Source organism: Physella acuta, unplaced genomic scaffold (genome assembly GCF_028476545.2).
Source record: "Physella acuta isolate Inbredline_101_S28 unplaced genomic scaffold, ASM2847654v3 ptg001280l, whole genome shotgun sequence".
Lineage (NCBI taxonomy): Eukaryota > Metazoa > Mollusca > Gastropoda > Physidae > Physella > Physella acuta.
The window spans coordinates 145,470-158,598 of NW_026732795.1; the positions used below are offsets into that span (position 1 = coordinate 145,470).

Sequence of the window (13,129 nt, forward strand, 5' to 3'; positions counted from 1 at the left end):
ATTATATAGGGAAATACGACTGGTCAGTTTTTACCCATTACCCGATTTTTCCCGGACATGGCGAGTTTTTTGTAAACCCCTAGGCGTTCTCCTACCACAAGGGGGGGGGGGGGGGTCGTCGGGCAATTTTTTTTTTCGTAATATAGCCCATTTAAGGCGCAGGTCAGTCAAGGTCAGTTTTGACCCCCTCTTCGTCGACTTTTCGGCCAACGGGTACCGGCTTTCGTGTTATATCGCCCCAAGACAGATTAATGTCAAATTTGAAGCGCCTGCGGTGCCGGGAAGGTCCCCGACAACTTTGCTTTATATAGAATCTATTATAGATGACTATGTTATTTTAAATGTGTCGGATTTTTAGCTATTTAGTTATTTCTTTGCTTTGTCGCTAATATTGTTCAACGAGTAGTAAAGCACATTGCGTTTTGACCAATAACCATTTTATTAAATATTTTTCTCAAACATGTAGATCTAGATTCTAGATCTAGATATCTATATATTTTTAAAAAAAATATATGGAGTCTAGTATTATATATTACATAGGCCTATAATTCACGTGTAACGGGTACCGACGGCTAGTTTTTATACTAAAGGCTTATAGATCTAGATCTAGATCTTGATTTAGAGTTTAGAGCTACCCTGACTTTACTTAAGCCTAACATTGTTTTTTTTTATCTGGCCATCGTGTTTGTAATATTTTTTTTGTCAAGGCTGCCTCGAAAACTAGTCTAGACTCTATCTTGATTCTAGTCTATTTTAAATATTAGACCTAGATCTATATAGATTCTAACCAGATCTAAATCTATATATACTATATTACTATATATTATATACTGTATAGAATCTATAATAGGTATTATCTAGCCTATATCTAATCTAATTAATTACCAGATCTAGATCTAGATTCTAGAGTAGATATATCTAGATCTACTGCCGGAAAGGTACAAGACAAGAAAATCATAAATTTTTAAATGGCCTACGACGAGAGAAAAGGAACCCTAATTTCGGCCTCGGTAAGATTCTTTACTAAAGTTTAGTTTAGAATAGAGTTTAGGAATTAGGAGAAATGCAAAGTTTTAGAATTGTGATGTCACTGTTGATAAATTATAGTCTGGCGCGTTGCTTAGATGGCTGGATTGACCTCTGACCCTGAAACGTCACGCGTCGTTTTTAGACGGTTTTTACGTTTATTTTAGGGGTCCTATCCACGACAAATGAAAGAACTGTTAATCTCGCAAATTCTCATCATTATTTTAATGCAGAATGCTACTAAAATGGATAATATGCCTTAGAATAGGCCGTTCGATTCACAGCTTCCGGGTTTGTTGTTTTGAAGCCATCTCACGGCTCATGCGCTTACCAAAAATGGCGACCAGTTTCGCTTTCACTAATGGGTAGAGGGATAAAACTAATGATTACGAAGCCATCGTTAATTTTAGAAATCGGAACTATCCGTTTCTATTTAAGTCTATTAATTAAGAATTGTCGGATCTACTTTTGGCCTAATTTCTTTGTTTGTCTCGCAAGCGGCGCCTAAGTGAAAGTAGCTCTATATAATTCTCATCTTTCGAATCAAATAACTCTAAAATACCCCGTGTATAATAAACCAAACTATGTGTATATGAAACTTGAAAGTATCAATTTTACACACATTACAATTAACTGGTAATAACTTATGGTCGGAATGAGATGTGGTCCGTTCAAGTAATAATGCCATTTTATTATAATCTTTTTTGGTGAACACGAGGCGCGGGAAAATGTGTGCCGCGCAAGAATCCAATCATTTGGCTAGGTTTATGACTGTTTTTTTATGTCACACCTAAAAATAGAATGTTTACGCTTTCTTCATTGATGATCGTTTTTATTATTTTTTAAACTGAAAGTATGAATTATTAGTTAGATTTTAGGTTTTGTAGCTTGGTATACTTACCCTTTATCAATTTTAAAAGCATAGCATGCTGATTGTGAACAAATAGTCATAAGACACAGAAATAAAAAGTTACATGCGATGTGCCACACCCGGGTCACACCCCCTCAAGAAAACACGTGTTTATTAAGCTGTTTATCTCACTTTACAACAGTAATTAAAATTAATTGTCAAATTTTTATAACTTATTGGGTAATATTAAGCACATTTTTACTAATAGTTAAAAAGAAACATAAGTAAATTCTGTTTTAATGAAGGTCACGGGTCAAGTTTTTTTTCCTTCTTTCAAGTTCAGTGGAGGGTGCCACAGGCTGACCTGACTTTGGAATTTTTTTCAGTAATAATGACTTTGCACAGAAAGTTAAAATATGCTAAATTAGCTTAGTTTACTAGTATTCTAGCTATTATTAATACATTTTTAATAAAAAAAATCATTCTGTAATTCTCATCAAAAAGCCTACTTAGAATGCCAGAAAAAATCGAGAGATTTGTTGTTATAAATAATGAGAGGATTTCTAGTGGAGCGCTCTCCGTAAAAACTGAACCGCTGCTAAAAACGACCGACCTCCGGGGAAAACGGCCCGACCTCCTCTAAATTAATATATAATTGAGATATTTACCTTGTAAATTTACATTATTATTGATTCTGGTTTCCAAAATCTTATCCCAAAATGAGGTACCCACGCTGACATTTCTATCCGCTATTTTTAGTATCATGACGTCATTGCTACGCTAGTTGCCAGACTGAAACAACTAGTTTTTGTTTTTTACGGAATGAACTGTTAAGTCTAGTATTTTAATTATAATTCAATTGTAGCATGTGCGGAAAAAGTAAAATTATGGACATTATTATTGTATTAGTAATTTTATTAGTATATTGATTTTTTCTTCACTGTGGGCCGACAGTTGCTGCATTCGTGACCGGTGGTTAACCTCGTCAACGCTGCGTGGCCTATTCGTTTATATAATCAGTGATGCTCGTTCAGTGGCCTTTTTCAGAGCTAGGCCTAATTACGGGCGATTTTTAGACTTAATTGATCGGCCGTTAGCCTTTTTCATTGCTGCGTATTTTAAAAAATGCTCGTTCAGCGGCCTTTTTTTTTGCGCTAAATAATCTGTTTACGGGCATTTTAAACATTTATTTATTTATTTTTTTTAAGCTAGACGTAGATCTAGTTTTAAAAAAAATAATTTTTATACAGCTGGCTGTCTAGCATGCCTGATAATGATATGTGAACTTTTAAAAAAATGTCCAGAAGTAGGGAAGTAGGTCTGTTTTTCAATTTGCTTGAAGAAGGGGGGGGGGGGGAGGGAAGAGAGAGAGAAGTGAAGACACCGACCATCTCGTGTACGCGTGTTCATTCTATGACGTGTACTATAGGCCTGCTGAACTCACGGTGACCCGCGACCGTGGTGGGATTTTTCATCCACAGGATAGTAAACGTAAGCAAGCAATCACGCGAGTGACGATGTTTGGAGATTTTATTTAAAAAAAAAATCACATACGTCATGTTTTCAAGATGAAAAAAAAATGTAATGTAAAAAAAAAAAGACACTAATACCATGTATGAACCTCAGCTGCCACACTGTTGACTCAATATAATGTGATTGAGTGTAAAATGTATTTTTATTTATAAACTATCTTAACTATTACACTATCATATTATTTTATGCATATATTATTTAAAATTAGGATTTGAAATATAAATATTTATTATGGTCATTTGATTTATGCAGGTGCTCATTATTTCATAAAATGGTATGAATGACATGTAGAGTAGAATTTAATAAATAATAAAATAACTAGATCTAGTTTTATTATCAACCAGTTGCTTTTTGTTCAGTTGCTTTTTGTTATTTTCCGGTGAGTAAATAACCTAAGCTGACGCAATTACCATGGCGGGAATTAATAGCTCGTGTACACACGTCCACGACGTAATGTTATGCCGGTCGAGGGGCTAAAACGCGGTTTTGTCTTTCATTTTCCAATATCGGAAAAATTTCAAATTCTCTCTTTTCTCGTCAACCGAGTAAGCTAGATATTCAAATGTGGTGTCAAATGTTCTCTTAAGGGGTAAGGAACTTAATGGTGTATTTGAAATAACAGAATATTTTATTTTAAAAAATCCATAATTCAACCTATAAATTAAAGTCCTGTACTACTAATAACTGTATGGTAAACGTAGGCCGTTCGATTCACAGCTTCCGGGTTTGTTGTTTTGAAGCCATCTCACGGCTCATGCGCTTACCAAAAATGGCGACCTGTTTCGCTTTCACTAATGGGTAGAGGGATAAAACTAATGATTACGAAGCCATCGTTAATTTTAGAAATCGGAACTATCCGTTTCTATTTAAGTCTATTAATTAAGAATTGTCGGATCTACTTTTGGCCTAAATTCTTTGTTTGTCTCGCAAGCGGCGCCTTAGTGAAAGTAGCTCTATATAATTATCATCTTTCGAATCAAATAACTCTAAAATACCCCGTGTATAATAAACCAAACTATGTGTATATGAAACTTGAAAGTATCAATTTTACACACACTACAATTAACTGGTAATAACTTATGGTCGGAATGAGATGTGGTCTGTTCAAGTAATAATGCCATTTTATTATAATCTTTTTTGGTGAACACGAGGCGCGGGAAAATGTGTGCAGCGCAAGAATCCAATCATTTGGCTAGGTTTATGACTGTTTTTTTATGTCACACCTAAAAATAGAATGTTTACGCTTTCTTCATTGATGATCGTTTTTATTATTTTTTAAACTGAAAGTATGAATTATTAGTTAGATTTTAGGTTTTGTAGCTTGGTATACTTACCCTTTATCAATTTTAAAAGCATAGCATGCTGATTGTGAACAAATAGTCATAAAACACAGAAATAAAAAGTTACATGCGATGTGCCACACCCGGGTCACACCCCCTCAAGAAAACACGTGTTTATTAAGCTGTTTATCTCACTTTACAACAGTAATTAAAATTAATTGTCAAATTTTTATTACTTATTGGGTAATATTAAGCACATGTTTACTAATAGTTAAAAAGAAACATAAGTAAATTCTGTTTTAATGAAGGTCACGGGTCAAGTTTTTTTTTCCTTCTTTCAAGTTCAGGTGGAGGGTGCCACAGGCTGACCTGACTATGGAATTTTTTCAGTAATAATGACTTTGCACAGAAAGTTAAAATATGCTAAATTAGCTTAGTTTACTAGTATTCTAGCTATTATTAATACATTTTTAATAAAAAAAATCATTCTGTAATTCTCATCAAAAAGCCTAGTAAACGGAAAAAAAGTCACAGGAAAAAAAAACACAGAAAAAAAGTCACAGTTTTTGCTAGGAAAAAAAGTCACAGAAAAAAAGTCACAGTGGAAAAATTTTATCTGAAAAAAAGTCACAGAAATAAAGTCACAGAAAAAAAGTCACAATAATCTTTTTAGAAATATTTTTATGAATTTGTTAAGAATTGTAAATTTTGTATGTTTATAGTTGTGGGTTGTATTTTTTGATAGCATAAATTATTCATAGACGTTAAAAGCAATATGATTTATAACAATTGTAAGTAAAAATACTCTAAGATAATTAACACAACAATCTCAACTTTTGTTACGTATTTAGTTAAATACGCGGTAGAAAAGTTAATTATAAAAGAAATTTAGGCACATTTTGCCGTAGGCTATTCTCTGGTCGGCCTCTCCTCAATAGGCATTGTCCGAACATATTTTGTGTTGCTGACGTTATGCGTCAATGACAGCCTTTGAACCTTGTCGGCTTTCTGTTTTGATCCTAAGTTTTGTTATGTAATGAGCGTAATAAATGTGGGCAGTAAAGGTGGTTGAACTAAACATCTAATCATAACTATTGTGGCCATGAGTTGAGGGCAGCAAGTCAGACGAACTTACCATTTCACGGTAATTTAATATTGGTATTTAAAAAAAACACGATGAAAAACGTGACTTTGGAGCATTCTATTAAATGCTACTAATCTTAAGTTTAAAATAATTACAATCTACATACTTCATAATAAATATTTTTAGATGAATTATTAAAAATCCTATGCGTATACAGCCTACACACATTACATTACATTTAATTAATCCTAAGTTAATTTGCACTCTCTAAATATTTAATACATAAAAATATTAACAAATATGCAAATATATATTTGTGACTTTTTTTCCTGTGACTTTTTTTCCTGTGACTTTTTTTCTGTGTTTTTTTCCTGTGTTTTTTTTTCCTGTGACTTTTTTCCCTACAATCACCTATATCAATACAGTAGGCGGTAGGCCTACTAGGTTGAATTATGGATTTTTTAAAATAAAATATTCTGTTATTTCAAATACACCATTAACTTCCTTACCCCTTAAGAGAACATTTGACACCACATTTAAATATCTAGCTTACTCGGTTGATGAGAAAAGAGAGAATTTGAAAATTATCGTAGAATGGAAAATGAATGACAAAATTGCGTTCTTGCCCCTCGAACGGCATAACATTACGTCGTGGACTTGTGTACACGAGCTTTTCATTCCCGCCATGGTAATTGCGTCAGGTTAAGTTATTTACTCACGGGAAAATAACAAAAAGCAACTGGTTGATAATAAAACTAGATCTAGTTATTTTATTATTTATTAAATTCTACTCTACATGTTATTCATACCATTTTATGAAGTAATGAACACCTGCATAAATCAAATAACCATAATAAATATGTTTATTTCAAATTCTAATTTTAAATAATAAATATGCTTAAAATAATATGATAGTTATAGTTATGATAGGTTATAAATACAAATACATTTTACACTCAATTCAGATTATATTGAGTCAACAGTGTGGCAGCTGAGGTTCATACATGGTATTAGTGTCTTTTTTTTTTTTTCATCTTGAAAACATGACGTATGTGATTTTTTAAAAAAATAAAATCTCCAAACATCGTCACTCGCGTGATTGCTTGCTTACGTTTACTATCCTGTGAGTGAAAAATCCCACCACGGTCGCGGGGTCACTGTGAGTTCAGCAGGCCTATAGTACACGTCATAGAATGAACACGCGTATACGAGATCGTCGGTGTCTTCACTTCTCTTTCCCCCCCTCCCCCCCCCCCCTTCCTCAAGCAAATTGAAAAACAGACTTACTTCGCTACTTCTGGTCATTTTTTTCAAAGCTCATCTACGATCACACATGCTAGATAGCTGTAAAAACAATTTACTAAAGAGTTTGATTTAGCTAGATCTAGGACTATCGGCATGATACCTATTTTTTTTTTAGATTGCTTGTTACCTGGGGTAAAGATTTAGCGTAACTCGAAGCGAACCGCGCAAATGCGGCCTAAACTAATTAATACGTTTTTAAAAGTATAACAGAGTAAAGCCGAATGGATACAAAGCAAAGACTAATTTTAAAACTTTATTCAATTTCAACTTGAAATAGATCTAGATCTAGATAAAATCTGTCACGAAAAAAAAAAAGACCCTGTACTTACACAAATTGTAATTTTAACAAACGAAAACGAGCTCATGTAAAAAAATTTTTTAACTGAATCTAGGCCTAGCTAATAAATAAATAAATGATAATTACACCAAAAATGCCCGTAAACATTATAGCGCCAAAAAAATAGGCCCTTGAATGAGCATTGTTTAAAATACGCAGGCTAACGGCCGATCAATAAAGTCTAAGAGTTGCCACTGAACCAGCATCGTTAGAAATACTATACAACATTTGATACAATTTATAATTAAAATAAACGTTGATTTGATGACGTTAATCACCGGTCACGAATGCAGCAACTGTCAGCCCACAGTGAAGAAAAATAATCAATATACTAATAAAATTGCTAATACAATAATAATGTTCATAAGTTTACTTTTTCCACACATGCAACAATTGAATTATAATTAAAATACTAGATTTAACAGTTCATTCCGCAAAAAAACAAAAACTAGTTGTTTCTGTGAGGTAACTAGCGTAACAATGACGTCATGATACTAAAAATAGCGGATAGAAATGTACCTCATCTTCGAGTAAGATTTTGGAAAAAGTAATCAAAAATACTGTAAATATACATGATAAATATATCAATTATATATTAATTTACAGTTAGTCGAGCCGTTTTCCCCGTTAGTCTGTCGTTTTTGGTGGCGGTTCAGTTTTTACGGAGAGTGCTCCACTAGAAATCCTCTCATTATTTACAACCACGAATCTTGCGATTTTTTCTGGCATTCTAAGGCATATTATCCATTTTATTAGCATTTTGCATTAAAATAATGAAGAGAACTTGCGATATAAACAGTTTTTTAATTTGTCATGGATGGGACCCCTAAAATAAACGTAAAAACCGTCAGAAAACAACGTGTGACGTTTCAGGGTCAGAGGTCAATCCTACCATCTAAGCAACGAGCTGGCGGCCTACAAGGTTTTACCGCCTGGTAATCTATCGTTTTAGGTACGTAAAAACGCCCGCGATTAATAATGTGAAAAGCAGGTGAATCCTTAAATTTTAATAATTATTTCACATTTTGAGGAGGATTTATGTTTTGAAAAATACAAAAATGTTTCCTTGTTTCATTTATGTACCTGCTTTTAAACAATTGAAATAAAACTTTTCAGTAATAAATGAAGACTAGCGATGTTTTCATCAGATGCAACCATGCTCATTTACTATAGCAGCCATCTTGTTTAAGTTTCATTTTGTTAAACTTATAGCAGAAGATTCAGGGGAAGCCACTCTATTTTACAAATGGCTGCTTTTTATATAGCAAATCTTGCTCTCAAACACTGCTGTTTAAAGTTAATTTCTGGCATATATTGATATATTTAGCCATTGATTTTGGTTTATTATTCAGTTATCTATAATATTTGACACATATATTTGACAATCTAATATATAAAGTTGAAAATTCTGTATGTATGTAATTATGTTTGTCGTGGATTACAAAGGAATAAAAGAAAATACGATACTTCGATGGATTCAATTTCAGGATATTTAAATTGATTCTATTATTCAATTATATATAATATTTTATTAAAATATAAAAAAATATACTCATATTTAAAGACATTTATCAATTCACTCTCCCCCGCGCTAAACTAAGGTTTTACCCAGTGGGCCAAGCCTAAATACTAAATTTAGCTAGTCTCATAACGCGAGTTGAATTACTTCCCCTGACCTGCTTTTTTATGACCACTTTTCACTTTTAAGTTAGTTTTTTTCAACGGTGTCTCGGCACTGTTGAAGTGTTGCTAAAAATAGCATTCGCGCAATTACATACAGCGGGTAACTGTTTGGCGTCTGCTTCATGTGATAGATTGTTGAATGGCCGACAAGCTGATATAAAAATTATTGCGATCGGATGCGATTTACTTGAAAGCTGAGCTAGATTTTGAAAGACAGTGCTATATTCGTGTTAAATATCAATATTTATACTTAAACTTCACAGATAATTTGATAACTGCAATTCAGCCATCCATTTATCTTTAAAAATGTATCTTTAGAATTTCTGTACCTTTTGGCTATTGGTGCATTAAACCCACCCCTGTATGGCAGATCTGATTTCCCTCCCCCATGAACTCGTGCTGACCTCCTACATAGCTATGATAGTACATTTATACTCCTGGGAAAGCCTGTAATTCTATATTTCTATATAGATCAAGAAATAAATCTAGAATCACAGAAAATTAGAATCACAGAACAGTTTCCCTTTTTGGTTTAGCTCAAATGGTTAAAAAGTCATGATTTTTTTTCCTAATAAAAAAAGGTGCTTTTTAACGCAGGATTTTTTATATTTCTATGATAAAGTTTTTTTTAGTGTGCACTACAATGTTCATAGCCTGTAAACTACATTGTAGAATTTGTTTAAACTTTCTTTTTTATCATATATGGAAGCATAATAAACCATAAAATAAGATATTTATGGGTAATAGATAAGCACATGACAAGAGAGTGCAGACAAAAGAGCGCTGACATAAGAGCGTAGTCAACTAAAAAAACATGTACGCTGAACGAATATTATATGGTTAACACTAGTTTTAATTAAACAATCGGCGGTACAATAAACGACGTGTTTATTTATATATTATTTTTAATATGTTATGAATGCAGTTTGAAAATATTTCTAACCCAAGTAACATGGAGAAAATCGAATCTAAGAAAGGGAAGGCTGTTATATTGGTCGAAAGCTACAGATATCGAAAGTACAGAGCAAATGTTGATGGAAGAACGACAGGGAGATGCTGCAAGAAAGATGGCTGCAGAGGACGGATCCAGTTGCTGAGCGATGTTATTCTGTCATCATCGGAACACAATCACGCTCCAGATCCGGCTAAAAACGAAGCAGCGAAAATTGTTTCGGCTATAAGAAAACCGGCAGTGGAAGGGGTGGAAAAACCAAGGCAGATTATACATCAAGCCAGAGCAGGAATTTCGATGGAAGTAGCCCCTCATTTGCCGGCATATGTCGCTTCACAACGTGCAATAGAAAGACAGAGTAAACGCAAGAAGCTGCTGGAACTGGAATGCCATCTAGCTGGAGTTAATCAACCAGAAGCTCCAAAGAACAAAATGTTCAGCTCAACCGAAGATTGCCGGCGATTGCTTCAACCTATGCTAATGATTCAATGATGGACTACCCACAATTTAGCAATATAAATGCAACTGTAAAGAAACATTTTATTAATTTGAACTTATTTTCCTTTTGTTACATTTCATTTCAGTTTATATTCTCACTTTATGCCTAACATTTAAAATCTTTGTATGTCTTTTTAGATTGCATTTTGAATAATAGGACTTCACGTTGATTATATCAGTTTTTTAGTTAAAGAAACTGAACAATTAGTGTTTTAATGAAACAATAAAGAGTTAACATCAAACCATGCCTTATGATCTGAGTTAATTTTCTTGTTCCTATTTATTAAATATTATTTTTCAATCATTAGTTTGCGCTCTTATGTCGGCACTCTTTTGTCGGCAAATTACTGCGCTCTTATGTTGCCGCTCTTTTGACAGGTCACCAAGAAATTTATGAGTAGAATTTTTGAAAAACAAAAGTAGAACATGGGACACCCTTATTTTTGAACACGCAGTGCTTTCATACTACCACAGTTTAAATTTTAAATATTTTAAATATAAAGCTCACCAAGTTGTATCACCCATCGATGTTTACTAAGTTACATTTCTTAAAACTCAACGCACATAGCACATCAGAAAAAGCCAAAACTTGACCTCACTTTCACCCATACTTCTGTGATGTCAAATACGGTCATTGACTGTTTCCTGGTGAACACAAAAAATAAAACATGCTAGGGCCTATAAGATTTATATATAAAAACAACACCAAAAAAAAAAAAACAACGTACAATAATAAGTTTAAAAATTATGATGTTTCAAATATAAAGTTAAAAAAACTAGAACAGTCCAAGTTGTTAGGCCTATCTAAACCCACAAGCAAGTAAATAATTTCCTAGTTAATGGCCGTCTTTACACATGATTACCCCTTAACACTATGTGACATGATGCAATTATAGTCAAGCCTTCCCCCCTCCTCCACTCTCTCTCCCCATCCACAATACAGTAGACCCTACACATCACAAAATAATACCCCTCTCGTGTAAGCGCAAAGTTTTAAGAAGTAAAGAGACCCGACTACTTCCGTTTTTTACTTTCGCTTTCTAAGTAGGCACAAGACAGCGCTAAATGATACACCCCCACTGGGTATCATATAACTTCTTTGGGCTGCATCCAAACTCTTACACATTTCAATATGATAAAGGAAAATGGTGTAGGGACTTTAGCAATCAATAAAAAAGATATCAGTCTAATAGTTAATTTTAAAGAATAAATCAAACTTACCTTATTTTCAATGAAAAACTCCATTTTGAATAATTCATGAACATAAAAACAAAAGATAAAAAGCCAGGCAAAGTACATTTTTAAGTAGAAAAACACCTATTTGAAAATGGATTATTTTAAAGACATTTTTAAAATCTGAATGTTATCTTCAATTATTACTTTCTGTATACGAAGTATAAAGAAAATATTGTAATCGTGCCAAAATAAAATGAGATTTTTGCAAATTTTGACATTTAACATCTCCTTAAGTAGTAGTTTGTAGTTTTGTATCAACTCTTCGGCGAATTCCGATAACCGGAAGTGGAACTTATTCTTCTTTCAATTTTTCAAAAGCCTTTAACTTGAGTACTGTTTCAGATAGATGAACAAAATTTGACATATAAATAAATGATCTACCTTTCTGGCTTCAATCAAATTTTGAGTAATTTCCGTCGCATCTGCAAGTGGTCGATCTAATGCAAGCACTTTAAAAAATGTTTAGTTTATATGAGACCACTGTCAGTCATGGTCAATTTAAACTCGGTTATTTAGTTGACACTATTTTCTCAATAAAATGAAAGTGAATAGTAAACTTTGTCAAGAACAATTTACCTGTAAGTAACTTTTTAAAAATTCTGAACAGTTGGTGGAGTTGAAAGCTGAGCTGTTTCATAAGCAAGAAGAATTTAGACTACAAAAAGCAACCAATAAAGATTTTATACGCAGGAGCAAAAAAGATTCGGTAATATATAAGATTAATTAAAAACTAGATAACTATAATGTTTAACAATTTACTTAGTAAGTTAGTAGTTGGCTTGGTAATTGATGATTGTGACACTCATTCTCTTATTTAGTTATTATTGATACATATACATTTTGGCCTATATATATATATATACACACATATATATATTTGTATATGTATATATAATTGTATATATATGTGTATATATAATTGTATATATATGTATGAATTTGTATATATATATATGTATATGTGTATATATATATATATGTATACTAGCTGCATCCCGTGCTCCGCCACGGTAAATCTTTTTTAAATGTACCAACTTTGGAACAGAACAAAACAAACAAAAACATAACACAAACACAAACAAAACACAACCACAACACAACACAACCACAACACAACAAAACAAACAAAAAAATAACACAAACACAAACAAAACACAATCACAACACAACCACAACACAACCACAACGACAACACAACCACAACATAACCACAACACAACACAACCACAACATAACCACAACACAACACAACCACAACACAACCACAACACAACACAACCACAACACAACCACAATACAACCACAACACAACACAACCACAACACAACCACAACACAACCACAAC

At 33.0% G+C, this 13,129-nt stretch overlaps 1 protein-coding gene across 3 annotated transcripts in view; it reads left to right on the forward strand.

Annotated features, from left to right (window-relative positions):
* The first annotated feature begins 894 nt into the window (after positions 1-894).
* LOC131957932 (coiled-coil domain-containing protein 174) overlaps positions 895-13,129 on the forward strand; it is a 34,981-nt gene continuing 22,746 nt past the window's right edge. For 2 of the 3 annotated variants that reach the window (XM_059322793.1, XM_059322794.1), the window contains exons 1-2: positions 895-1,010; positions 12,392-12,490. In XM_059322793.1, the coding sequence (XP_059178776.1) occupies positions 969-1,010; positions 12,392-12,490 (141 nt within the window). In that variant the 5' untranslated portion in view covers positions 895-968. Of the gene's footprint in view, positions 1,011-11,601; positions 11,699-12,391; positions 12,491-13,129 lie in introns of those variants that run through there. The other variant, XM_059322795.1, reaches the window with a different exon arrangement.